This window comes from Nicotiana tabacum, chromosome 19 (genome assembly GCF_000715075.1).
Source record: "Nicotiana tabacum cultivar K326 chromosome 19, ASM71507v2, whole genome shotgun sequence".
Classification (NCBI taxonomy): Eukaryota; Viridiplantae; Streptophyta; class Magnoliopsida; order Solanales; family Solanaceae; genus Nicotiana; species Nicotiana tabacum.
This window is the reverse complement of record NC_134098.1, coordinates 102634423-102659667: the sequence shown is the minus strand read 5'-3', so window position 1 is coordinate 102659667 and position 25245 is coordinate 102634423. Positions and strand designations below refer to the sequence as shown.

Here is a 25245-nt window from a genome sequence, read left to right as displayed (position 1 = left end):
TCAGGGAAAAATGCGAAATAACAAAAACGCATTTTTTTTAACAAAACATCTTTTTCTCTTCTTTTTTTTGGTTTTCTATTACAAAAGTACTAAGGACTAAAAAAGAAAACATACAGACTCAAAATAAACGACAAAACAATTTTGAACAAAACTATAGAAAGCAGTAAAGTACAGACTCGAAAATTGGAAAGTCAAAAGTACATGAGAGCCTCCACTGGTACTGTGGGAGCCTGCGGGACATCAGCCTGTATTTGCGCGGGCCTTCGTGCAATGTCTTCCTGAAGGCGGTCTAGGTCAACCATCACTTGGTGAACGAAGGTCATCACGGAAGCAAAAAACATAGACCTGGTTATGTCTTCACATTTGTGACATTTTATTATGACATAATAAGTTATCTCTTTGATCCTCATCCTGAAGACACCCTTCTCTCGAAGTAACCGTCTGATTTGCTGGGCCCGAGCTTCCAGCACTTGTGTATCAGTGTTGTTTTGGTCTTGCAATTGTTGCATGCTTTCTTCTAGTCAGCAAATCAATGATAGCAATGCTCCCTTTCTGCCTTAAAATCCTTAGTTTGTTGGACCATTTCACTCTCAACGGCGACCAGCTTTTTCTTCAAAGTTGCTACTTCTTTTTCATATTTCTGCTTCAACTGATGGGCTAATCTGGCATGTTCTTCTGCGCTTTTGGTCAACTTTGTTTGAGCATTTAGCAAGTCCTTCTCAGCCTTTGTCAAGTTAAAATCATAATCATGCACTTTCCGCCTTAGGTTGGTTATAATTTTCTCATCTCTCTCACTTCTTACCGATGTCTCAGCGGCTATTTTCATTCTCTGGATTTGGGCTTGAAGGGCTTCATTTTCCCTAGCCAACCTCTTCTTTTCCCCTTCATCTTCAGCTGCCTACAAACTACTATCAAATTTGATTTTTTCAATTTGTTCTTCTAGTTTGCTTATAGTAGTCCGGTATTACTTTTTTGTAGCTAACCAAACCCATTGCTCTCGCACTCTATCGGTGAATTGTTGGATATGGGACCTTTTGGTGGGCTGTTCTGGTTCTTGATCGACCCGAATTCTCTTACCATACTATATGGCTTAGTTGGATCCTACTTCACCCATGGACAAATCTCGTACTTGAGTCTGTGGCTCCAGGAACCTACAACCCTTTCTTATGGGAATGTGGCTTTTGGGCATAGTTCAATAACCTGCAGACTCAAATATTCATCATGAGGGACTGTTTGGTATCTGCCCAATTGGCGTAGGACCCGATGCGGGGCATAGGGCTGAATACTTCAAAGACCCATTAATAAAAGAAAGCACACTCCGACAGACATGTAAATAACTTCGTCGATCGGGAGCCAACCGAAAGTCCACTCAATTCGATTTGCGGTCAAAGAACCCAAATACGCGAACCATGCCTCAGTACCTTCTGGCAACTCATGACTGTTTACCCGATTTCCATATTCTTCAATGCAATCGAGTCCGGTCAGACCGTAGTTCATGTACCTCGGGCAATGGCAAAGATGTTCCACCAGCCATATTTGCAAAAGCAAGTTGCAACCCTCAAAGAAGTTTGTCCCAGCTCGACAGGCGGTTAAAGCTCGATAGATTTCTGCGAGAATCATCGGTATAAGAGTGTCGTTGGCCTTTTTGACCATAAAGTCTACCATTCCTGCAAGTCCCAACTCTATATGTCTGCCACTCCTGGGGCATATCAGAATACCTAAAATGCAACTACGAAGGCTAAACCTCTACATGCTTCCCATTTGTTTTTATTTCCCTGATGACTCAAACCAGTGTCCGGAGCCTCAAATCCGCGAAGGTCCCCATACCGGCTGTATAAGAAGTGGAATGTGCAGAATCATTCGGCCAAATTTCTATCTTTAACCTGTCGAATAATGCTCAGAAGGTCCAAAAACTTATGAGGGGTTACAGTCCTTGGTGCTACTGGATATTGGTGCCTGAGATTCCCGTCAAGACCAGTGTAACCTGCCATCTCCTCCAGTGTAGGGGTCAATTCGAAGTTAGAGAAATGGAAGATGTTGTGCGTCGGGTCCCAAAAAGGTATCAAGGCTTCAATTATATCAACCCTGGGTTTAATCTTCAGAAGACCGGTGAGCCTACCTAGAGCTTTGGTCACAGAACGCTTGTTGTCCTCCCCCAAGTCGTCCCACCACATGTAGAGCCTTAGTGGAATCTCATCTACGACTCGAAAAGGTATATTTTCAACGGTGCTCATCTTACACATTTAATTTTAGGGGGACTGGTTAAAACATTTAAATTTTTGTTTAATTATTGACCAAAAAGATTATTTTTGCAAAGTACAACTTAAAACAACTCAAGGCCACCTTTGCAAATACGGCCCTTCGGCACTTCAAAAGGGAAGATTTTAGGGCTGTGCTTGCTAAGTAGTCAAAATTAAATTAAAAATGGACCATAGGTGGCAATTCTTGCCAAAACGGCCTTCCGACGTCCCGTCGGGACATTTCTGGCTATTTGGACAAAAAACGGGATCACCTAGACTTATTTATGACAAAGTGACAGCATTTTTCATATTTTTGGTTATTTGTGCAAAATCGGGGCTGGACCCGATGAAGGTTGCCTACGTATCCCACGTCCGGTGGGAATCAAACCCACGTAATTCAGTAAATTTTGACGTAACAGGAAAATACGATCTATTTTGAAATGACTTCTCTTCTTTTTTTCTTCTTTTTTTCCAAAATTTAGGCAGAGTTTCGAGATTTGTTTTTTGAATACCGGAATTATCAAAATCGGGTATTTTTCTATCCTACCTCACTCTTGGATTTTCTTATTTTTCTTTTCCTGTTCTAGAAGCCGGTCAACATACAAGCCGAAACAAATACATGCACAAGTAGCACGTAAAATGCATCAGGATGGTCTTTTGATTTTTGGGTACACCTGTCCTAGACAGACCCAACCCTTGTATTGAGTCCCCAAAGTTAAATGCACGTGATGCAAATAAACGTACCTACTAGGGATCCGGCATGAGGCTATGTCATTCTAAGTTTGAATCCTGGGTGTATTGTTCTAGACCCGGCTTACCCGAGCGAACAACTCGAGCCAAGAGGGGGCAGCGTACTGGGAATACAGAAGCTTCACCGGCTTTGCAACTTGTCCGAACCTCATTTTAAAATTAGGGTATGACTCTAACAGAAAAGAAACTATGCGAAGCACACGCTCCCTACAAGATTTAGAAGACTAAGAGAGAAGAAGGGTTTCGTAGCAGTTTATATACAGTTCACATAATATCAAAGCGGTAAAAAGCGACGTTTAACACATTAGGTTCAAACACGTAAAAATCATATAATAGACAAAAGCCAAGTATAACAGTTATTCTAAGCTCGAATTCTGAACCCTGAACCCTGAACCAGAGATTCTGGGTTCTTAATCCCCAGCAAAGTTGCTAGAGCTGTCACACCTCTTTTTTTCCGAGGGGGATAGGGGAGTTTTTCTAATTAAAGTGACATTATTTGAAATGAGATTATTTATTTAATTTCAGAGTCGCCACTTGGAATAATTTATGGTGTCCCAAGTCACCGATTTATTTTAAATCCCAAATTGAGAAAATTTGACTCTATTTATGGTCCGCGAACACAAAAGACCGGGTAAGGAATTCTGTTAACTCGGGAGAAGGTGTGAGGCACTCCCGAGTTTCGTAGTTTTAGCACGGTCGCTCAACTATTAATAATTGGCCTAATTATCTGATTTATTACATATTGGAGACCTGTTGTGCATTTTTTACCTTTTAACCACTTTTAGTATTTATGGAACTTGTTTGAATAAGTCGCGATGTCGCACACCTATTATTTTTGTACATATTGCGAATCGCACCATGTGAAATGTACCCGCGATTTACAACGTGTGAACTTTTATTATTGTTCGAAGTTATGGTCGGGTCACATGAAATGCACACCCAGATTGAGGTTTACGTATCATGACTATGCCATGAGAATCATACCCATAGTCGCAATGGTTTACTTTACGCACCTAAAGCACACTCCGAGAGCTTTCATGCTCATTCCCTTTTAAACTTTTATTTTTATGTATTTAACCAAGCTCAATGCCTCAAGGCATGTAGACAATTCAATCACTAATGAGCTCGGTCTTTCCGAACCCACCCCGACATCTATCATTCAAAATCCATAGAAGCAAAATAAGATGATCATCCAAACAATTAAACACTCAAATCATTGAAAGAGATTAAATAGAGAGATAATTGACAGAAGAATAAATGACAAATTAGTAAAGGAAGTGAACCAAAGCTGTTAGAAAAGCCATTTCTCAATTCCCATCTCCATATGCAATTATGCACCAGACACATCTAATGGAGCAGCGATATATATTAGTGACTTAAAAAGCGGACGAAGACAATGCCGACAGAGTAAACAAGAGGCACATAACTCACACCGTACAAGAGCTTCAAAGTTTCATATAATAAAATATCATCAGCATGAGCTTTTGCTATAATTATTATGTACAGCTCCATCATGAGAAACCAAAGAGTGCAAATTGATAAATTTAATCTGATTTTTAACATCCAAGCAAAATGGATCACTTGAATCTTTCTAAGCCCACGATTTCATCTTACCTTAAGACTGTAATGAGACTAAACAAAATCCTTAAAATATATCTCCAACATGAAGTTAGGCTAGAACAAGTAGTAAGTAAGAAATAATATTGTACTTGAACAAATACCCACAAACAGTTAAGTACAAATTCATCGTAATGACACTACGGTAATACGAGATCCAAACAAGTCGAGCATTAATTCACTCTTAGAAAGGAAAAGAAAAAAATGGGAATAACAGCCAAAATGGCGTAGGTTAAATCAATATGAGATTAACAAACCCTCGCTACCCTTTTGCCCATGACTCTGTATCTAAGCGATTAACACAAAATACCAACAACCCCGCCTTGAAATAGCTCCTCTGTCTTAGATTCACAATAGGCAATTAACACAAATAGAATAGTAAAGACACGAACATGTTTGAACGAGATTATCTTTAATATCAATAGAAGAAGTTTGTGAGTACAATCTTAGCGATAAAGTACAAACAGAACCAAACAAAGATCGCAAACCCGGATTCGAACCACGATCATACCTCAAACGGCACCAGAAAAACTCGAAACCAACAACAACTCAATCGAACTCCATTGATTTAGACAAAATCCGAAAAAAAATTAAAATGGAGAAACAAAGATTTTTGTTTTATAGATTTGAAGTAAAAATGGAACCAGGAAAAAAAAACTCACTCTTTTTTTGTATTTTTATATATATGAATAAACAAGAACCAAAATCAGAAGGTGAAAAATCTAAAAGAAAAAACCCAAAACCTAGTTCTTTATCTCTATTTTTTTTCTCTCCGAAATTTTCCCTAAAAAAAAATCTCCCCTTAAAAAATAAACGACCCCCAATATATAGAAGCTCTAGAATCTTCTATACTTCCTCTCCAAGTCATGAAATTTTTTTCTCTTTCTAAAAAATTCGAAATTCTATCTCTTGAAACAAGTAAAAGACAAGTGGAGGGAGTAGATCGAGTGAGACTCAATCCTACGCCTCCCATTCATCCTAATCTCGTCTTCAGATTGATTTTCGGATGTGATGAGTGCGTGAGGGAAAATGAGAAAGATTCGATTTGTACAAAATCTGTTATTTGTCAGGCCACGTGGAAGGTAATGAGAGGAGAGACCACGTGATGGCTAGAGGGAAATTTTCCGGTGAGTGTGGGTGGTGGTGGCGCGGCAGAAGGTGGAGGAGGAGTGGGGGCGCTGTTTGGGAGATGGGGGAATTAGGTTTAGGGTTTTGGGGGTATTATAATTGGATTTTTATATGGTGGTGGGAATTAAAAAGGGCTGTTGGATTAGATGGAGATGGGAGAAAGGGTGCAGATTAAAAGGGAAATTGGGGCAGGTTAATGGGTTTGGTCGGATTTTTGACTTGGGCTGGGGCTACTATGGGGTTTTTTGGAGTAATTGGGCCAATGCTCTTGGCCCATTTCGAACAAGACCACATAAATCCCCCTTTTCTTTGTTTTTTTTTTTAATTTTAAACTCTAATTAAATTGATTAAGATCCTAAATTAAGCCCTAAATCAATCTAATTTGTAAAATTAAACTAATTATCTATTTATACTATTTACATAATTAATCATTTTAAACAAACAAAATAAAAAAAAATACTAATTTAACACTAAAAGTTTAAAAATGTAAAAATGAACAATTTTTGTGATTTTTTCTTTTAATAATACAATTAATTCATGTAATTAAATTCTAAATGCAATTAAGGTCTAAAATGCTATGCACTGAATCATCGAACATTTTTTGGTGTTTTTCCTATGATTTTAAGATGTTAAATGCGCAACTAAATGTAAACAATTAATTAATAGGAAATTCTTAAAAATTCTATAAAACTAAATAAAATAATTATGAAAATCTTTTTTTGTGAATTTTGTAGGAGTATTCTCGTCGGACAAAAATCACGTGCTCACACGTATTATTCACACAAGTGCTAGAGGAGTGCGGGGCTATTCATATGATGTGTGGCATAGCATTGTAAGTCTACATTTATAGTCTTTTGCGTGCTTTAACGTTATGTTATGCACAATATAATAACATCTAAGTTATGATATTTTACTCACTGAGTGTTGAGTTCTCGTTCCATCTTACTTGGTGTGGTTTTTTATCCCTGACTTTTTTCTTTTGGCTCTAGGAAAATTTCTGTGATGATGTAGTGTTGTTTAGGAGGTTATTTCTGGTTGTTGTGCATACACGAATGGCATTTGACCTTCTGCTTATATATCCTTCTCTGCTTTGGACTTGCATTACTGGTTGCTTCGCTACTACTTTTCCTTGAAGGGTGTGACAGCAACCAAGGGAAATGAGTTTGAAGACTACTTTCTTAAGCATGAACTGCTTATGGGAATTTATGAAAAGGGCTTTGAGAGACCATCTCCAATCCAAGAGGAAAGCATTCCAATTGCTCTAATTGGAAGTGACATTTTGGCTAGGGCCAAAAATGGAACTGGGAAGACTGCTGCCTTCTGCATTCCTGCTTTAGAGAAAATTGATCAAGACAAGAATGCGATTCAAGGTTCTTATCTAGGAATCTTATAGTTATATTGTGAACTCTCTAGTGCCTCTAGGGCTGCAAGTAAACTAAGCTTTACATAAAGTTGGTGTTGAGCATGGATTGAATTGCTAGTAAAGCTTGCATAGTATGGCATAGCTCCTTTCCTCAAATAGTTGAGTTGGGTCCAAATGCATTTAGGCTCCTCAAATAGAGTAGTCAAAAGCTAAAAAAAAAAAAAAAAAAAAAAAAAAAAGCCGTTGGGCCTTTAAGCACAAAGCGGATCTAAAGTGTGGGTTTTAACAAAGAAAAGCACATGAAGATAAAATATAAAAAAATGTGCAATGCATCAAAAAATAACTACAAGCACAAAGAACCCATTTGGACAAAATATTTAAAATAACTATAATAAAGCGAAATTTGTAAAGTAAAAATAATATCAATCTAGGTCAGAAACCACCTTAAATTTCTGATTTTAGATGAAAAGATCTAGTTTTTAATTTATTTTTTGGAGCTAGTTTTTTATGCTAAAATTTTGTTTTCTTATCCATGGTTTAGGTGCGGCCCTTCTCTGGATCCTGTGTGAAAGCGGGATGCTTCGTGCACCGGGTTGTCCTTTTTTTAATCCAAATTACTAAAAGTACATGCCTAATGCTTTTTAACAATCCATGTATTAGTCTACCAGCTATATTTGTTCTCTATTTTTGCTCTATGTGAGACAGAGCTAAAGGAAATAAGCTTATCTCCTTAGTGCAGGCACTAAGGGGTACTTAAGCAAAGCGAAGCCACAACCTGGCTTTAACCGAGATTTAGGACTTAAGCGCGTCTCAGATGACCCTTTAACAACACTGCCCTCAAGTAGATTACCATTTTTCTCTTTAGAGGAATTGTAATGTAATGGTTTTCGTATCTCCATGTCACATTTTAATCACCTAAAACAAAATTCTTTTTGGATCAATTCTATGGAGCTTATTGCATTTCATTTACAATTGTGGAAGTTTAATAATTAAGAAAATGTCAAGTAATACAATTAGTTCTTGAAGTTTTGGCTCTTGCAAATAAATATTTTGAATTTAAATTCCCATATCCAAAAAGACATCTCCTTTCCAAATCAAAAAGTTTTGAACTTAAATGATAAATCCAAGCCCATGCTCCTAAAATACTTGTTCATGAAAAGAAAAGGAAAAAGGCTCTCGTAAACAATTTTTTTGCAGTATGTAGTTGACTTGAATTTAATCTTGTTGAGTTCAATTTTATGTTTAATCTTAACAGTTGTGAGCTTAAGCTTGGGCCGGCTTATTTACTGGTGAGCTATGTTCAGCCCTTCTATCAATTTTCTTGACTCATTCAGAGTTCTAAGTTAATGTAAGCCATTTCCAAATTTCGACGGGTGCCCATTCCATGGCCTCATTAATGAAGCAACTATGTCACTCAGAGTTAGAAGTGTAATGCCTACATTATATTGTCAATGTTGACCTGCCATAGAAAGTTTTAACTAAGAAGCATATGTTGCTGGCATTTTCCTATCATATATAGTCTATGTTGCTACATTTCTTTGCTTCACATGAAGTGATGTGCTGTGAGTATCTTGCTTTTATTTTGGTCACGAGCAAGCTATGTTTGATACATTGGGCTAATGACAGAGCTTATAATTGGTCCGAACATAGATTTAGCATCCCTGCAAATTAAGAGGAAAATATGGTGTAGTATTTACCCTAGATGCGCAATTAGTTCACGCTGTTTTAGTTTCATTTCTGACTGTTGTTTGGTGCGTTCATATGCAGCTGTTATTCTTGTCCCAACTCGAGAATTGGCCTTCCAAACATCCCAAGTTTGTAAAGAACTGGGAAAGCACTTAAAAATTCAAGTTATGGTTACCACGGGGGGGACTAGCTTAAAGGATGACATTATAAGACTGTATCAGCCAGGACCAGCTTTATCTTCTTGCTACTTAAATGGGGACTCCAGTGAACAGTGAATATCTGCGTGAACAATGAACAGTGAAGATCAGATGGCGACTAAACAGTGGGGTTTATGCAAATTCCAACACCACCACAAGGTCCTCCGGTCCCCAGCGACCAATCCCCAGTGAAGATCTCCGGTAGGCAAGCCGCCACGCGCCGCTACGCGCCACCGGAAGTTAGGGTTCCGGTGAGAGTAACGCTTACGCGCCGGCGCGTGAGGCCATTTCCGGCATCTTCCAAGTCTGATTTTTCTTCTGTGCCGATCGCCTATCCTTTCCGACTCGGCCCTTCGAAATTTTGTGGATTTTCAGTTACCAGAATTGTGTTTTCCGGTGCGAGCAGTGGTTTTCTGGACCTCATTTTCACATACTAAGGTAGCCTGTTCATTCCAACATCAGCCTTTAAACTTCCACCATTTTGTTGAATTCAATTGCTTCCGACGAAGAGAGAAGTCACAGCAGTTGCCTCTGTCAACTGAATGGATCGAATGCTCAGCTTCAATTCTAGTGGCAAAACTTTTGCATTAAGGAGTATCAAAGAGGAAACTAAGGGATGGTATATTTTTACAGAACGTAGCAGAAGATTCTCAAGCAAGATTAAAATAGATGACAACAACCTCCGGTGGGTGTGCGAAGCTTTGATCGAAGCTTCTCTCCAGACTGGCAACAACTGCAAAAGATGGGGCAGGAAGGTGCAAACATACACGTTTCAGGTTGTCCAAAATTTCAACAGTTATGGTCGGTTCGTCAGAATTGAAGCTATCATAGGGGCTAACAGATCTGCAATCATTATAGCGGAAGGCAATTACAATAAAGGATGGGGGGACATAGCAGGTATGATACAAGGTTATCTAGGAACATATGTAGACCCAAGATTTTATCTCTATGCTGATCAATCAAGGTCTTATAAGGAAGCTGCTAATATATCACATTGGCCAACTACAAATAATGCCAATGTTGGACATGGAGCACTCCACGAAGAGCTCAGAAATGAAAACTTCCTATCGAAATGCCTCATAGGTCAGTTCAATGACCCATTTAGCTTGAGCCCAAAGGCAGAAGTAATTCAAAAATGGTTCACAAGCAGATGGCAAATCACAGCGGGTCTCAAGGTCACTCCCATCGAGCACAACCAGTTCCTTTTTGAGTTCCCTTCCAGATTCGAAGCAAACAGAGTCAAACCTGGTGACTGGTTCCGGAATGGAAGAAGATTGACCTTGAAATGGTGGTCTCCGGTGGCCGGAGCAGATATGAAATCTGCAAAATCGGAGCATCGATGGGTGAAAGCTTTTGGAATTCCTATCCACACATGGACGACGGACACTTTCAAGTTCATCGGAGACAAGTGTGGTGGCTTCGTCAATATTGACGATGACACTAAACATAGAGTTCACTTTTTTTGGGCACGTATCTGTGTGGTTAATCGAAGAGAAGAATTACCAAGAAACCTGGAGCTGATTACGAAGGACTGGGGCTTTGAAATCTCGTTACTAGAAGATGCTCACACAAAAATCAGACCTGCCGAAAAATCCTTTTCCGATGAAGCAAGGGTGAAGATGGCAGGAGTGGGCACCTCGAACCCTGCATCGGACACAGTCTCACATGTAGAAGGACAGGTTGGCAGGAACATCGCATCAGGAACAGTCTCACATATAGAAGGACATGTTGAAAGCTTATATTTGAATGGTGGTTCATCTGGTAAACCAGTAGGTAAAAGGGCCACCAGCTATATTGGTCTCTGATAAAAAGGGTAAAGGGCTTGCAAATCAATCACAAAACTCGGGCCGAGGAGCAGATCAAGAATATTACAAAAAAGGCCCAATTAGTAAGAAGACCATATCAAGGAAGTCAAAGGAGTCAAAGCTTTTTAACGAGAAAGCAGTGTAGAGGGTAACTGGGCTTAAACCCGACCCAAATGCTTCAAAATTAAAAGAACAGGCAGCTGAACCCTTATCCTCGAAGGAACAGAACACGACACAATTTTGCCCCATGGCTTTGGTAAACCAGAGTCCAAGTAACTCCCCTTCAGTCGCAGATGATGAAGGGATCCCAGAAGAGAGACTCCACAAGCCACTTCGCATACATTCGCTGATACTAGATATGGTCCCAGCAACTAGCTTAGACACAAATTTTTCTTCTCAAGCAATATGTGAAGCCCTCCCACTGACATGGTATGAGGGAGGTCCCAGCGCACAACTTATTGATACTCCATCCCTAATCGAGACTTCAAAATGGACCAAAATCACTATGGTCAAGGCGTGCAAGGCATTTGGGGTCAATGCGACAGGGTTCGAGCATGATCTTTTGAACATAATTCTAAGGATGGAGCAACGAAAAGAAGTCCAAATCCAACAACAAGAATCAAAACAAAAGGCAAGGAAGAAGACGAGGAATAAAGGATTGGGGGAAAGGAAAAGATTAGCATGTGGGATTAATTATGACATAAGAGGGCAGCATGTTAAGGGGTAGGCAATACCATTCGTGTTCTGGATGAAGCTAAAAATCTTGAGTTGGAATGTGCGGAGGTTAAATGAGGATTGGAAAAGAAGCACCATTAAATCTCTCATTCAGAAGTGGAGGGTGGATATTTTGTGTTTGCAGGAGACTAAGGTAGAAGATTGCTCTACTAGAATGATTCAACAATTATGGGGGAATAGATGGGCTAATTGGGTGGACAAAAGATGCACACCGGGGGTCTTATTACATCTCTTGTATGTTAGAAAGCACCACAGAAGTATTCAGATGGTGCTTCACAGGAATCTATGGACCACACAACAATCCAGAGAGAGAAGTAATGTGGAGTGAGATTGCTGGAATAACGGGACTTTGGGAAGATCACTGGGTAGTGGGAGGTGACTTCAACGTTGTTAGGTTTGAGAGTGAGAGGTTGAACTGTACCAGCAGATCAAAGGCAATGAAGTTGTTCTCTGAAATTATTTAGGACCTAGATGTTATTGATTTACCCTTACAAGAGGCTCAATATACCTGGTCGAAGGGAGATAATTGTTTGCAGGCATCGAGAATTGACAGATTCCTTATCTCCAATGAGTGGAATGACTCTTTTAATGCTGTGAGACAGATTGCCTTGCCTAAGGTGATTTCAGATCACAGACCAATTATTTTGGAGAGTGGTGACTGGGATGCAACCCCTTCCTTTTTTAAGTTCGAAAACATGTGGCTTCAATCAGAAGGATTTCTAGGCAAACTAAAGAGCTGGTGGCAGAATTACACATTCACTGGTAGAGCTGATTTTATCCTTGTGCAAAAGCTAAAAAGCCTAAAGAAGGATATCACTACCTGGAACAGGGAAGAGCTTGGGAAAGTGGAAACCAGGAAAAACAGGGCACTAGAGGAGCTAATGGCGCTAGAACAGGCTGCAGAAGACAGACAGTTGACTTTATCTGAGGCGAATCAAATGGTCAGTATAAGGATAGAATTGCGGCAATTAGCCAAAGCAGAAAAAATCTTATGGAGGCAAAAGTCAAGGTGTCTTTGGCTAAAGGAAGGAGACAAAAACACCAAATACTTCCAGAAGATTGCCAACTCTCATAGAAGAAGCAATTTCATAGACGAACTCATGATCATGGATGAGATCATAGAAGATAGGGAGCAGATAAAGCTGGAGACACTGAATTTTTATGAAAACTTGTACACTGAGCGGGAAAGTTGGAGGCCATCTGCTAATTTTGAAGAAATTGCAACCATTATCGAAGAAGAAAAGGAGGGGTTGGAGGCATCTTTCAATGAAGAGGAGGTTCTTGCAGCAATCAGCTCTATTGCTCCCGACAAAGCACCAGGACCCGACAGGTACACAATGGCTTTCTACCAGCACTCATGGGAGTTCATTAAACATGACATACTTGCAGCCATGAGTTACCATCACCAGCACTGTTGGATGGTTAGGTCATGTAATGCATCTTTCATTGCGCTCATTCCTAAAAAGAAAGGGGCAATGGAGCTAAGGGACTACAGACTAATTAGTCTAATTTGCAGTGTGTACAAGATCATAGCCAAAGTCCTAGCTGAAAGGTTGAAGAAAGTAATGGGAAAATTGGTCTCAAATCAACAGAATGCATTCATACAAGGAAGGCAGATTACAGACGCTTCACTAATAGCAAACGAGGTCCTCGATTGGCAGTTTAAGCAAGGGGATGCAGGGATCCTATGTAAGCTGGACATAGAAAAAGCCTTTGATCAACTAAATTGGACCTATCTCATTTCCATTCTCAGGCAAATGGGATTTGGGGAAAGATGGTTAAAATGGATCAAGTTCAATATCTCCACTGTGAAGTACTCCATTCTAATCAACAGGAGCCCAGTCGGTTTTTTCTCTCCACAGAGGGGATTGAGATAGGAAGACCCACTCTCACCATTCTTATTCATATTAGTAATGGAAGGACTCGGTAGGATGTTGGATAAAGCTAAGCAGTTGCAATGGTTGAAAGGTTTTGATGTTGGAAGAGGAAGCACAATCAATATTTCTCATCTGCTCTACGCAGATGACACCTTGATTTTCTGTGGGGCAGACAGAAGTCAAGTGCTCTATCTAAATCTAACCCTTCTTATATTTGAAGCTATTTCGGGTCTTCACATTAACATGCTCAAAAGTATAATCTACCCTGTTAATGAGGTGCATAATTTAGAAGATTTGGCTGGAATTTTAGGCTGCAATACTGGATGTTGACCAACTACTTACATGGGACTTCTACTAGGGGCAAAGTTCAGGTCAGAAGCTATATGAGAAATTTAAAAAGAAACTTGCTTCTTGGCAGCTGCAGTATTTGTCTATGGGTGGAAGACTAACTCTAATCAGTAGTGTCCTAGACAGCATCCCAACCTACCAGATGTCACTCTTTCCAATGCTTAGTAAGGTCCTGAAGCAGCTGGATAAGATCAGAAGGAACTTTCTATGGGAACTTTCTATGGGAAGGGACTAAAGAAGGTCACAAGTTCCACCTGGTAAAGTGGTCTAAAATTATCTTACCAAAGCACCAAGGTAGACTAGGGGTCAGGGATTTAGCTTTGCACAACAAATGCTTACTAATGAAATGGCTATGGAGATATACATAAGAGGAGCAGAGCCTATGGAAGAAAGTTGTCAATGCCAAACATGGAACTCAAAGCCACTGGTGCACCAAGCTATCTAGAGCGCCACATGGAGTTGGAGTTTGGAAGAGCATATGCAAACTCTGGGAGGAGTTCTCACAAAATCACCACTTCGCAGTAGGAGATGGACAACAAATAAAATTCTGGAAGGACAAATGGCTAGACAACACACCCCTAAGGAATGACTACTCTGCTATCTTTCAAATGGTTATTGATCAAGACTCAACAGTTCATCAGTGTAGAGAGGGCAACGCATGGAACATAACTTTTAGAAGGAACTTGTAAGATTGGGAATATGAGGATCTGCTCAGACTTCTTTCATCACTCAATAATTTTTCAAGCAACATTCTAGTACCGGACCAGTTCAAATGGGATAGTTCAGATGGAGGAAAGTACTCAGTCAAAGCAGCCTACAAGTTAGGAGGAACTCACAATGTAATAACTAACCAATGGCCTTGGAAGTTAATATGGAAAATCAAGTTGCCACCCAAAGTCATCTGTTTCAACTGGACTGCACTTTGTGAGGCTTGTCTGACACAAGACAACTTAGCCAAGAGGAATTTTCAGATTGTGAATAGATGCTACATGTGTCAGAGGGAGGCAGAAACTCACAGTCATATTTTTCTTTAATGCCCTATTGCAACTGATTTATGGAGTATGTTCATATCACTCTTTGGGCTTAGATGGGTCGTGTCACATAATATCAGGGATGCTTTTGAGTCTTGGAGTTACTGAAAAGTTGATAGCAACATCAGGAAAGTATGGAAGATGATACCAGCAGCTATTTTTTGGAGCATTTGGAATGAAAGAAACAGCAGGTGTTTCGAGGGAGTATCGACATCTCCTCACCAACTCAACGCCAGATGCTTCATGTATTTGTATAACTAGGCTTATCTTTCCCCTATTGACTCCCCTGATAGTTTTTTGAATTTTGTTAGCTCCCTATTACTAGTATAAACATTTGTAAGGAGCTAACAATTGCTACACTCTTTTATAATTTATGCATCTTCTTGATGCCGTTAACGAAAACAAAAGAGACTGTATCAGCCAGTTCATTTACTTGTTGGAACTCCTGGAAGAATTCTTGACCTTGCAAAAAAAGAAGTGTGCGTTTTGAAAGATTGCTCCATGCTTATAATGGATGAGGTAATCCTTTCTTGAGTAAGTAAATCAGACTATCATTGCCAATGGGAGAGCCAGCATTTAGTTTGCTAAAGTTATAACCTACAAAGTCTAGATGCAATTTTATTTATATTTTGAGAACAAAATATACTGTAGCAACCTTCTCTAACATTATGACTTCATTTGAATTGGATAAATTGTTTTCTGCTTGCCCTTCCCACCCTCTTATTCTCCTTTCCTGGGAAGACACCATACGTGATTATAAATTCTAACTGTGTCTACTTTTGTCCTTCAGGCTGATAAGCTTCTCTCACCAGAATTCCAACCTTCCATTGAGCAGCTGATCCGTTTCGTACCTGCAAATCGCCAGATCTTGATGTTTTCTGCGACATTCCGTGTTATTGTCAAGGACTTTAAAGATAGATATTTGAACAAGCCATATGTTATCAACCTCATGGATGAACTTACACTCAAGGGTATAACACAATTTTATGCTTTTGTTGAAGAAAGGCAGAAGGTTCACTGCCTTAGCACTCTCTTCTCAAAGGTTAGTCCTAGTTATACACTGGAGTATAGGTGTAAAATAGCTCAACATGCACATGCTAACCTGTTTCTATATGGTTCTTCCTTGGTTGCAGCTTCAAATTAACCAATCAATTATTTTTTGCAACTCTGTAAATCGAGTGGAACTTCTTGCCAAGAAGATTACTGAGCTGGGCTATTCATGCTTCTACATTCATGCCAAGATGCTTCAAGATCATAGGAACAGGGTGTTTCATGACTTCCGCAATGGTGCCTGCAGGAACCTTGTTTGTACTGGTATGGTTAATGCATCTGCTTGACACTGCTCGTACTCATACCTGCTATGCTTTTCTGTTGTTAATGTGACTTAGTGATTGGTGAATATGCTTCTTATTAATTCTTGTTGATGTGTCCACATGTTCAATATGGATATTAGGATTCATCCTTATTTAGGGATTAGTACTTTTAAATACATAAGAATTCCTTAAAAGGCGCGGCTTATTATTCAGTATTCTCTTCATAATATGTTCTCGTGTAGACAAATATCATGAGACATATTGACGCCTGGTATATTGTGGTGTAACTCATTTGGTTGCAAGTGCACCGTTGTTGCGTCAGATTGCATGTACTTATTATCTGACCAAACATATACTTGTTATCTGATAAAAAATAGTGCTAACTGGAGTTATCTCTTTTTAGTCGGTGTTAATAGGGTGTAATCCCACCTCTTTTGGTTGAGTTTTGTTTTGTTTGTGGGGTTAACTATATTCTATTTGGAGTTTACGCATTTCCTTAATGGAATTTGTGGCTTTCAGTAATATCTATTCCATTGTCATTTAATGTCATTTTTAGAACGAAGAAGATGCCCGAATAGTGGAGGTGGAGTACGATGGTTCCTGTATATAAGAACAAGGGTGATATCCAAAATTGCAATAACTATCGGGGTATCAAGCTGCTTAGCCATACTATGAAAGTCTGGGAAAGAGTGGTAGAGCTAAGGGTGGGGAGGAGTGTGTCTATTTTCGAGAACCTGTTCGGGTATATGCCGGAGCGTATAACTACAGAAGCCATCCACCTTGTTAGGAGATTGATCATTGATGTAGCAGTATAGGGAGAGGAAGAAGGACATGCATATGGTGTTCATCGACTTAGAAAACACGTATGATAAAGTTCAGAGAGAGGTTTTGTGGAGATGTTTGGAGGCTAAAGGTGTACCGGTTGCCTACATTAGGGTGATTAAGGACATGTATGATGGAGCAAAGACCCGAGAGGACGACGGGTGGGGACTCTGACCATTTTCCGGTTATGATGGAGTTGCATCAAGGGTCGGCACTCAACCCTTTTTTGTTTTCCCTGACGATGGACGTACTGACGTGCCACATCCAAGGGGAGGTGTCGTGGTGCATGCTATTTGCAGATGATATTGTATTGATTGATGAGACGCGAGGCGGTGTGAATGCGCAGTTAGAGGTATGGAAGCAGACCCTGGAGTCTAAAGGTTTCAAGTTGAGCAGGACCAAGACAAAATACATCACATTCTGTCTTGGTCAAGGAGGGGAAGGGGAGGTGAGGCTGGACTCACAGGTCATCCCTAAGAGAGGAAGTTTTAAGTACCTTGGGTCTATTATTCAGGGGGATGGGGAGATTGATGAAGATGTCACACATCGTATTGGGGCGGGATGGATGAAATGGAGATTCACTTCCGGTGTTTTATGTGACAAGTAGGTGCCACCGAAACTTAAAGGTCAGTTCTACAGAGTAGTGGTCAGACCGACGATGTTGTATGGGGCTGAGTGTTGGCCAGTCAAGATCGTTCATGTCCAAAAGATGAAGGTAGCGGAGATGAGGATGTTGAGATGGATATGCGGGTACACCAGGTTATATAGGATTAGAAATGAGGTTATTCGGGATAAGGTGTGCGTGGCCCCTATTGAGGACAAGATGTGGGAAGCGCGGCTTAGGTGGTTTGGTCATGTGAGGAGGAGCACAGACGCCCCGGTGAGAAGGTGTGGGGTTGAGAGGTAGGCCAAAGAGGAGGTGGGGAGAGGTGATTAGGCAAGACATGACGCAACTTCAGTTGACCGAGGACATAACCCTTGATAGGAAGGTACGGAGGTCGAGCATTAGGGTAGTAGAGTAGATAGTCTAGAGTGTTCATAACAGTACTATTGGCATGCAGTCTCGCTTTCTGTTGGTAGTAGATTTTTATGACTAACCGTTGTTTTCTTTCATTGTGGATCACCTTACTATCTTGTTGTCTTTATTCTGCTTTTATATGGCTTTTGGTGCTGTCCCTTCTTGTCTATATTTTCATTAATGTGATACTTATACTTTCTTGAGCAGAGGGTCTATTGGAAACAACCTCTCTATCCTCACAAGGTAGGGGTAAGGTCTGCGTACACACTAACCTCCTTAAACCCCACAGTGTGGGATAATACTGTGTATGTTGTTGTTGCTATTCCATTGTCCATGTTGCCATGTTCTTGGTGTTGCTAAGCTTTTAACTCTTACGTGGTATGCCATCCATTTCTTTATTCTGTAATGATCCCCGCATTGTTCTTAGATGGTGAATCTTGAAATTGATCTTTCATGATGCATGCCTAAATCTCATTGAGACTTTTTTGTTACAGGATCAGTATGTGTCGTGTGGTAAAGTATCTATTATGTTAATTGATTGATTTAGTAACACTGTTCTTTCATGATGGTTGCACATTTGTTTACTAGAGGAATAGATATTCAAGCAGTCAATGTTATCAATTTTGATTTCCCTAAGAACTCAGAAACGTATTTGCACAGGGAATGTGCTACAGATCTTTGTCTTGCTTATCAACTTATCTATCTGTTTGTGCTATTTCCTCATTGATAATTGTTTTTGCAGGTTGGGCGGTCAGGGAGATTTGGACACCTTGGTTTAGCTGTTAACCTGATTACTTTTGAGGATCGCTTCAATCTGTATGCATAAAGTTCATTCTTTTTAATGATAGAAGGACATTTAGTTTTCATGTGTCGTTTGCAGGTACAGAATTGAACAAGAACTAGGAACAGAGATCAAGCAAATTCCTCCACAGATAGATCAAGCTATATATTGCCAGTGAGCAGTTAGAGAAACAAGATAGTGGACATTGTGGATATGATGATGGCGGAGATGGTGGTGATGGAGGTTGTGGAGATAGTGGTGGAGGTAGGCAGGATGTGGCGACAACAAAGAAACAAGATGGAGAAGAAAACAAAAAAAAAATTATGTCCTTTTTAATTTTCATCTTGTATTAGGACCTATTTCAGCATTAAGTTTTTACAATCACATCTCAAAAGAGTGTATGATACCCACATTTATGCCAAGCAGTGTGTGTCTAATAGGCATATTTTGGTGGATGTTGGAATGCCTAATTAGAAAGTGTTAGTGGGGTGTCAAAATAAAAGGTGGGGGCAACTTTAGAGGTTCTGTATCTGACAATCTCTCCTTTTAGTTTGTCCTTTCGACTATTCTAGTGCATGCTTGCGATATTTTACTGGAAGCAGTAGCTTCATATGTCAACAAATATTCTGGGAACTAAATGAAGTCGGTATTATGGGCTCAGTAAGCGGACTTAGGGACTCCAAAGTTCGCTTAGCTGCTTAATGTGAATGGGAAAGGTTATCCTCCTTACCCTTGTTACGGGAGAAATTAAAAAATAGCCAGATTTACAAGTGGTAATTGAAAAATAGTCACAATTTCAAAAGTAATCGAAATTTAGCCATTTTTCATGTAAAGATAAACCTGAACGAAAACACTGTTTAAAATCCGAAAAATATTCCAGCATAATATACTGGAGTTGGAGTTCAAGTATATTATTATGTTGAATTATACTGGAGTTCCAGTATAATATACCGGTCTAACATAATATGATGGAAGTTCATATGCAGGTGCTCCAATCTCCAGTATATTATGCTGGAACTTTTCGCGTGTTGGAGTTCCAGCATAATAAGCTGGAAGTTCATACACAGGTGCACTAATTTCCAGTATATTATGCTGGACCGGTCCTTATTGCAGCAAAACAGTGACTATTTTTTAATGACTTTATAAACGCTGGCTATTTTTCAATTACCAGTCCGAAAACTGACTAGCCCGTGCTATTTTTACCTTGTTATGCCCTTGCTGAGAATGATTAAACGTTGAATATGCCTTATTTTCTCTCAAAAGTTCCTGAAATGCGAAAGGATAACATCGTTTGGCGGTTCAAGGGGGAATCAGTAAAGTCTTTGCTTGAGATCCTAAAAATCTTGAGGGTTGAAAAACTTTTAATAGTGAAAAGTATGATTTTATTTTCGCTTAGCAAATGTTGAAGTTTGTAGCAAAAGAAAAAAGTATTAAATTTTTACTATAAAATACTTTATACTTGATTGTAATTGAAATCCTAAGAAAAAGGAGACATGAGAATTTGACCAAAAAAAGAAAATTTGTTTACGCAATAAACAACGTTAATGACGGTTAAACATACTTGCAGAATTGAAAGTTAAAGAGAAAATTCAAACAGAAGATAATACGAATTTTTTTTTTTTGATGTTTTTCAAATGCTTATATAACGTATTCATGCTAATAATTCTAAAAAACACTTGTCTTAAGTGAAAGATGCTTTCAAAATTAAATTAATAAAATATTTTTAAGATCAACATATCAAGAAAGAGCTGCTCTATTTTCAATTAATAAAGAATTATTTGAAAACAAAAATGACACACAAACATTGTAAAAAGCACGATACTCTAACACAAAATATTAATAAGCTTTTTCATCCTTCGTGTGCATTTTATGTTGGATAAAGTTATAATTAGGATTAATTATTAAAAAAAATAATTTTCTTGTATTCATTATCTGGCCCTTCTATTTAATACAAAATTATTTTTCTGTATAGTGACATTACTAATGCATTAAATCTCATTTCGAAGTTGTTAATTCAATTTCTCAAGTTGCAATTAATTTTGAGTTCTCTGGAATAGTCTTTTTATTAGCCATAATAAAGAAAATTGGAGTACCATCTCTGTTAAAAAGTTATACTTAATTTTTAAATTTTTAAATATTTTCTTGTGATCATTAATTATTTGATATTTTTATTTAATAAAATCTTATTATTTTCTTCTATGGTGATATTAAGAGTGGAGCAAGATTGTTTCCAACTTTTCAAGTAATTAAACGTGTAGGAAAAACGATAAATTTAATAAAAGAAGATCATCTCCTTTTAATTTTTATAGTCACGTTAGGAAAGTTGTAAAACCCATTTCAAAGTCTTCTGGACTAATACAAGATTTCGTTATTTTTATAAAATGACGTATGAATACATTAAATTTTATTTCCAAGCTTTCAAGTTATTTATTTCAATTTCTCGAACTACAATTAAAGTGATCGACCATGTTACTTTCTTTATGGGTGTAGTCAATTTGGCTTATTGTGACGAGTATGATCTTATTGTAGCGCTTTGTCTTCTTTCCTATCCAGGAAAAATCTGTGGATACTATTCTGTTTTCCTGCTACCTTAAAAAAGAAAACACTTTGTTACAAAAGAAGTTAGGCTTTTTCAGCATTAAATTGAATTGCAAAATTGAGTGTATGGCCGTAAATTTTTTAATTTCCAAAAGGTTATTTTTCAAAATTTTCACTCGGATCACTCACAAAAATTCAAAAACAATACAAATTATATTCATGTTCAACCACAGCTCTAATTTTCAAATACTATTTTCATTTGAAAAAAAATTAACTTTTTTTCACAAATTTACAATTCTTATATCCAAACGCCCACTTAGTTCATAACCTTGAAAACTCAAATGCTCCGCTATGATATCATTTTTGTGTATGATGAGATGCCACTACATTGCTTTCCAACATATAGTTGCACCTTATACTACAAATTTGTTGTCTTAGATCCGTTTTCACTTATTTGGATATAGTTGGTTTTTCATGCATTTTCTGTAAATATAAAAGTCTACGGGATATATTTGTCATGACGAGAGTTATTTTAAGGAGAATTTTGTTATGAAGTTATTTTTTGGTGCATAGTTCGGAAAATGTGGATTTATCGGGAAATTTTGTTCTTTTATGTAATTAACTTGACTTTTAATGTACCACTATAAACGTCAAATACAAAATTTTAAACTTCGGTTATGAATTATGATCAAACATCATCATCACATGAAATGAAAGGAGTAAATAGTATTGCACATGATAATCTTTATAGGTTAAAATTCTTTAAAAGCTGTTAAAGATATTTATCTTCAAGCAAGAGCTATTAAATAATGGGAAAAAAATTGAAAGTCTTTATTAATAAAATGTCGAGTCAAATATGGGAAATACAAAATAGGACGGCATAGAGTAAATGAAAACCAAAATAAAAATAAGGATTTGACCGCATTCATTTCACTGAGACTAGCTAGGATAAGACCTCTTCCTTCAAAATTCAAAGGCAGACCACCCCCCCCCCCCTCCACCCCCCAAACCCCCCCAAAACCAACCCCCCAAAGAAAAATCCCTGTCAACCACCGGCGGCAGATGGGGACAATCGACGGTGACGGTACATAGCATGATTCTTGTGGTCACTATAGTATTTGTTTATTTATCTACAAGGAGAGCAAATATCTAGAAAACATTGTGCAGAAAAAGGGGGTAAATTACTCATACCAAGTGTTTATATCAAACAAAATAATATAATTATGAAAGTCACAAACTTAAATGCAAATGTATATTACCTGATCATTGTTAAGTGATAAATAATTTATATGTAGGATAAATATCATGCATTGATTTGATTTCTTGCAAAGGAATTTGAACTCATGCATGCATATTGAACCAAAGGATATGACCTAATGGTCAATGAGCTATGGACTATCGTGGTGCAAAAAGGAGTTGCTTGCTTGCTTGAAATTTTTTATGTAAATATAATCAAAAAACTTAAAAGAGAATATATGTGATATAAAATTAAGTGATAAAATTTAATACATTTGATAAACAATATATTGTACGTTCATCTATTTAATAAAGTGAAGTATTTTGTGTTAGTAGGGTGGGGGGGAGGGGGGCATAGCCCCAGAAAATGAAGGACCCATTTCTGACCTATCACAAGAAAGAGATGCTTCCTTCATTGCTACCATTTCCCTTTTGCGTGTTCTCCGTCAAACACCTTCATTAATGCTTATTCTTTGTTTCCATATTTATTTGTAAATAATATGTGGTTTTTTTGTTTGTTTGTGTAGTTGTATTTATGAATTGCTGCTGAGTGTGAGAATTCATTAAATAACTCCTCTTCTTCACTAGTTTCATGGCATCTTATTCTTGTTGTGCTGATATTGATATACATCTTACCCATTCTTTGCTTGATTTGTTGTCTACGCATTTACTCTTCATACAATGCATTTCTCTATTTAATGTGATTCCATATTTGTCGGAAGTAATTTTTGTAGTCTTATTAGAGAGCATAAAAATAAAAAGAAGATACTAAAGTGAGGGAACATGGCAATATAAATTCTCCTCCAGTTTTAGTTGTCATATTTGTTAAAAATAATTGTTCCAAAATATTGTCATTTTAGAAATTAAGAAAGAATCAAAGAATAAATAATGTTATTTTATCATTTACCCTATTTATTAAGACATAGTAGTAATATTTTATTAAGAACGTACAAAAGGAACATGACAAGTAAAAAGAAGAAGAGAGTGTTCATCAATAGTAATAAGTGCGAGATCTAGCAAATTTGTGCCTTTGAAAAACTGGATTTGCCTTGATAAATAATTATTTACCGGAATTTGATTAAAATAAATTTTAAAGGATTATTGAAATACGACTTCAACTTTATTGAAATTGACTTGGTGGATTAAAGTTCAATTGACAAGTGTCTCTCACACACCTATGATCTGAGATCTCTCAATTATATTCCAAAGCTGATTTTAACTCAATTCTGTGATGAATTTGCATTTGTTCATGGGGTTTTTCTCATTTTACGTTGCTTTATTTATTACGTTGTCTACGCATTTGTTCCTCATACATATAGACTGTCTCGTTATGTTACATGAACTTGTGTACAAGTACATATTTGATGCAGATTTATTTGAATTTTCACTATTTTTTATCACTGTAGATTCATCTGTTTATTCCCTAATATTACTGTATTTTGAAGATTCCACTAAAAGCACGCATGTTCTTGTCACACTACTAAAAAAAATGTATAACCTATTTTCGTACACATATTTATTACACTTAACAATGACTAGGTGATATGTATTCCCATTTCAATTTTTAATTTATTACGCCCTTCACCGGAGTTTACTTATTCACTTTATTGACTTGACATACACAAATCCCTTAAGAAACAAACAATAAATAACATTGATAATTTTACTATATCAATTCTAATTATTATTATTGAAAAACTAATTTTGACTATTATAAATCTAAAATGTTGAAAAATGATAAATGGTAAAATAGGTATAAGATGGTAAATTATAATTAATTTTTTAAATTGGACAAATAAAAGTAAAAAATTATTTTTAGTATGGTGGAAAGGTAAGATTGCGTGATGTAAACAGGGTGCGGGTATGTATTAATACTTCAAACATGAGTAGTATATATTATCCAAATAAATGAAGAAGAATTAAACTAAATAGTCGTTCACCCCACCGTTTAAATTAAATATAATTAGTAGATGTATAGTATGTGTATACTTTATATATAGTTTATGTCAGTGGCGAAGCTAGAAAATATTTCAAGGGTGTTCAAACTTGAACAAGAAAAATAAAAATTATGGAGAGTGAAGATCGAACCCGAGACCATGAGGCCCTCTTGACCACCATTTGCCACTGAGCTATGATTCTTCATTGTTTTAAGGGTGTTTAATATGTATTATATGCATGTAAATCCAAAATTTTACCTATATACACAATGTTAATTTTCCAGCATTTTCCGACGCCCTTGCTACACTGTAGTTTCGCCCCTGATTTGTGTATACTAGTGCATAATTAATGTATAATTTATGTATACCAAATTAAAAAAATAAATAGTAAATTCGACCGTTAATCCAGTAAAATATCACCAATGAAAGGTCCATGTCGGACAGGGAAGGACTAGTTGTGGCCCAATTCTTTGACTTTAATTTCTCAGTTCCTGTGCTGATTTCAAATCAACTCAATGCTCACATTACATTATTCATAAGATGGGATTCCTTTCTTTAAATGCTCTATTTTTTTTTTCTCCTCACTGCCTTTGACCCCGGAAGCTTATTCTGCCGACTAAGAAGTAGTACTGTATATGATCAAATTTGAATAACCAAAACCTCAAAAATTTGAAAAAGGCATTCATTTAATGCAACTTTCTTGTTCTATTACGTCAATCATTCAATTTTTTTTCTCCTATTCTTTTTATGAATACATTTATGCAAAGCACATCATATCATGGCATTTAATGTGTAGCCGGCTTTGGAGTTGCTGGTGTACTTA

At 37.6% G+C, this 25245-nt stretch overlaps 2 protein-coding genes across 8 annotated transcripts; both read left to right on the top strand.

The window, feature by feature from the left end:
* The first annotated feature begins 8642 nt into the window (after positions 1 to 8642).
* On the top strand, positions 8643 to 19306 carry LOC107810091 (DEAD-box ATP-dependent RNA helicase 8). 7 transcript variants are annotated; one of them, XM_075238320.1, is made up of 5 exons: positions 8643 to 8660; positions 15568 to 15819; positions 15911 to 16091; positions 18673 to 18703; positions 18811 to 19306. In XM_075238320.1, exons 2-5 carry the CDS (start codon positions 15649 to 15651, stop codon positions 18887 to 18889), a joined length of 462 nt encoding a protein of 153 aa, XP_075094421.1. In that variant the 5' UTR covers positions 8643 to 8660; positions 15568 to 15648; the 3' UTR covers positions 18890 to 19306. The 7 variants fall into 7 exon arrangements, with proteins under 7 accessions (XP_075094421.1, XP_075094420.1, XP_075094419.1 ...); XM_075238319.1 differs by lacking the exon at positions 8643 to 8660 and adding an exon at positions 9288 to 9419; XM_075238318.1 differs by lacking the exon at positions 8643 to 8660 and adding an exon at positions 9740 to 9878.
* On the top strand, positions 13435 to 13981 carry LOC107810090 (uncharacterized). Its single transcript, XM_016634825.1, has 2 exons — positions 13435 to 13674; positions 13757 to 13981. The coding sequence occupies exons 1-2, from the start codon at positions 13435 to 13437 to the stop codon at positions 13979 to 13981; spliced, it is 465 nt and encodes a 154-aa protein (XP_016490311.1).
* Positions 19307 to 25245: the final 5939 nt, after the last annotated feature.

Coding starts and splice junctions, on each gene's coding strand:
- LOC107810091 (XM_016634826.2), top strand. Junction 16,092..18,672: donor CAGGAACCTTGTTTGTACTG/GTATGGTTAATG, acceptor TTGTTTTTGCAG/GTTGGGCGGTCAGGGAGATT. Junction 18,704..18,810: donor AGGGAGATTTGGACACCTTG/GTTTAGCTGTTA, acceptor TGTCGTTTGCAG/GTACAGAATTGAACAAGAAC.
- LOC107810090 (XM_016634825.1), top strand. CDS start 13,435: ATGGAAGGACTCGGTAGGATGTTGGATAAAGCTAAGCAGTTGCAATGG. Junction 13,675..13,756: donor TAATCTACCCTGTTAATGAG/GTGCATAATTTA, acceptor GACTTCTACTAG/GGGCAAAGTTCAGGTCAGAA.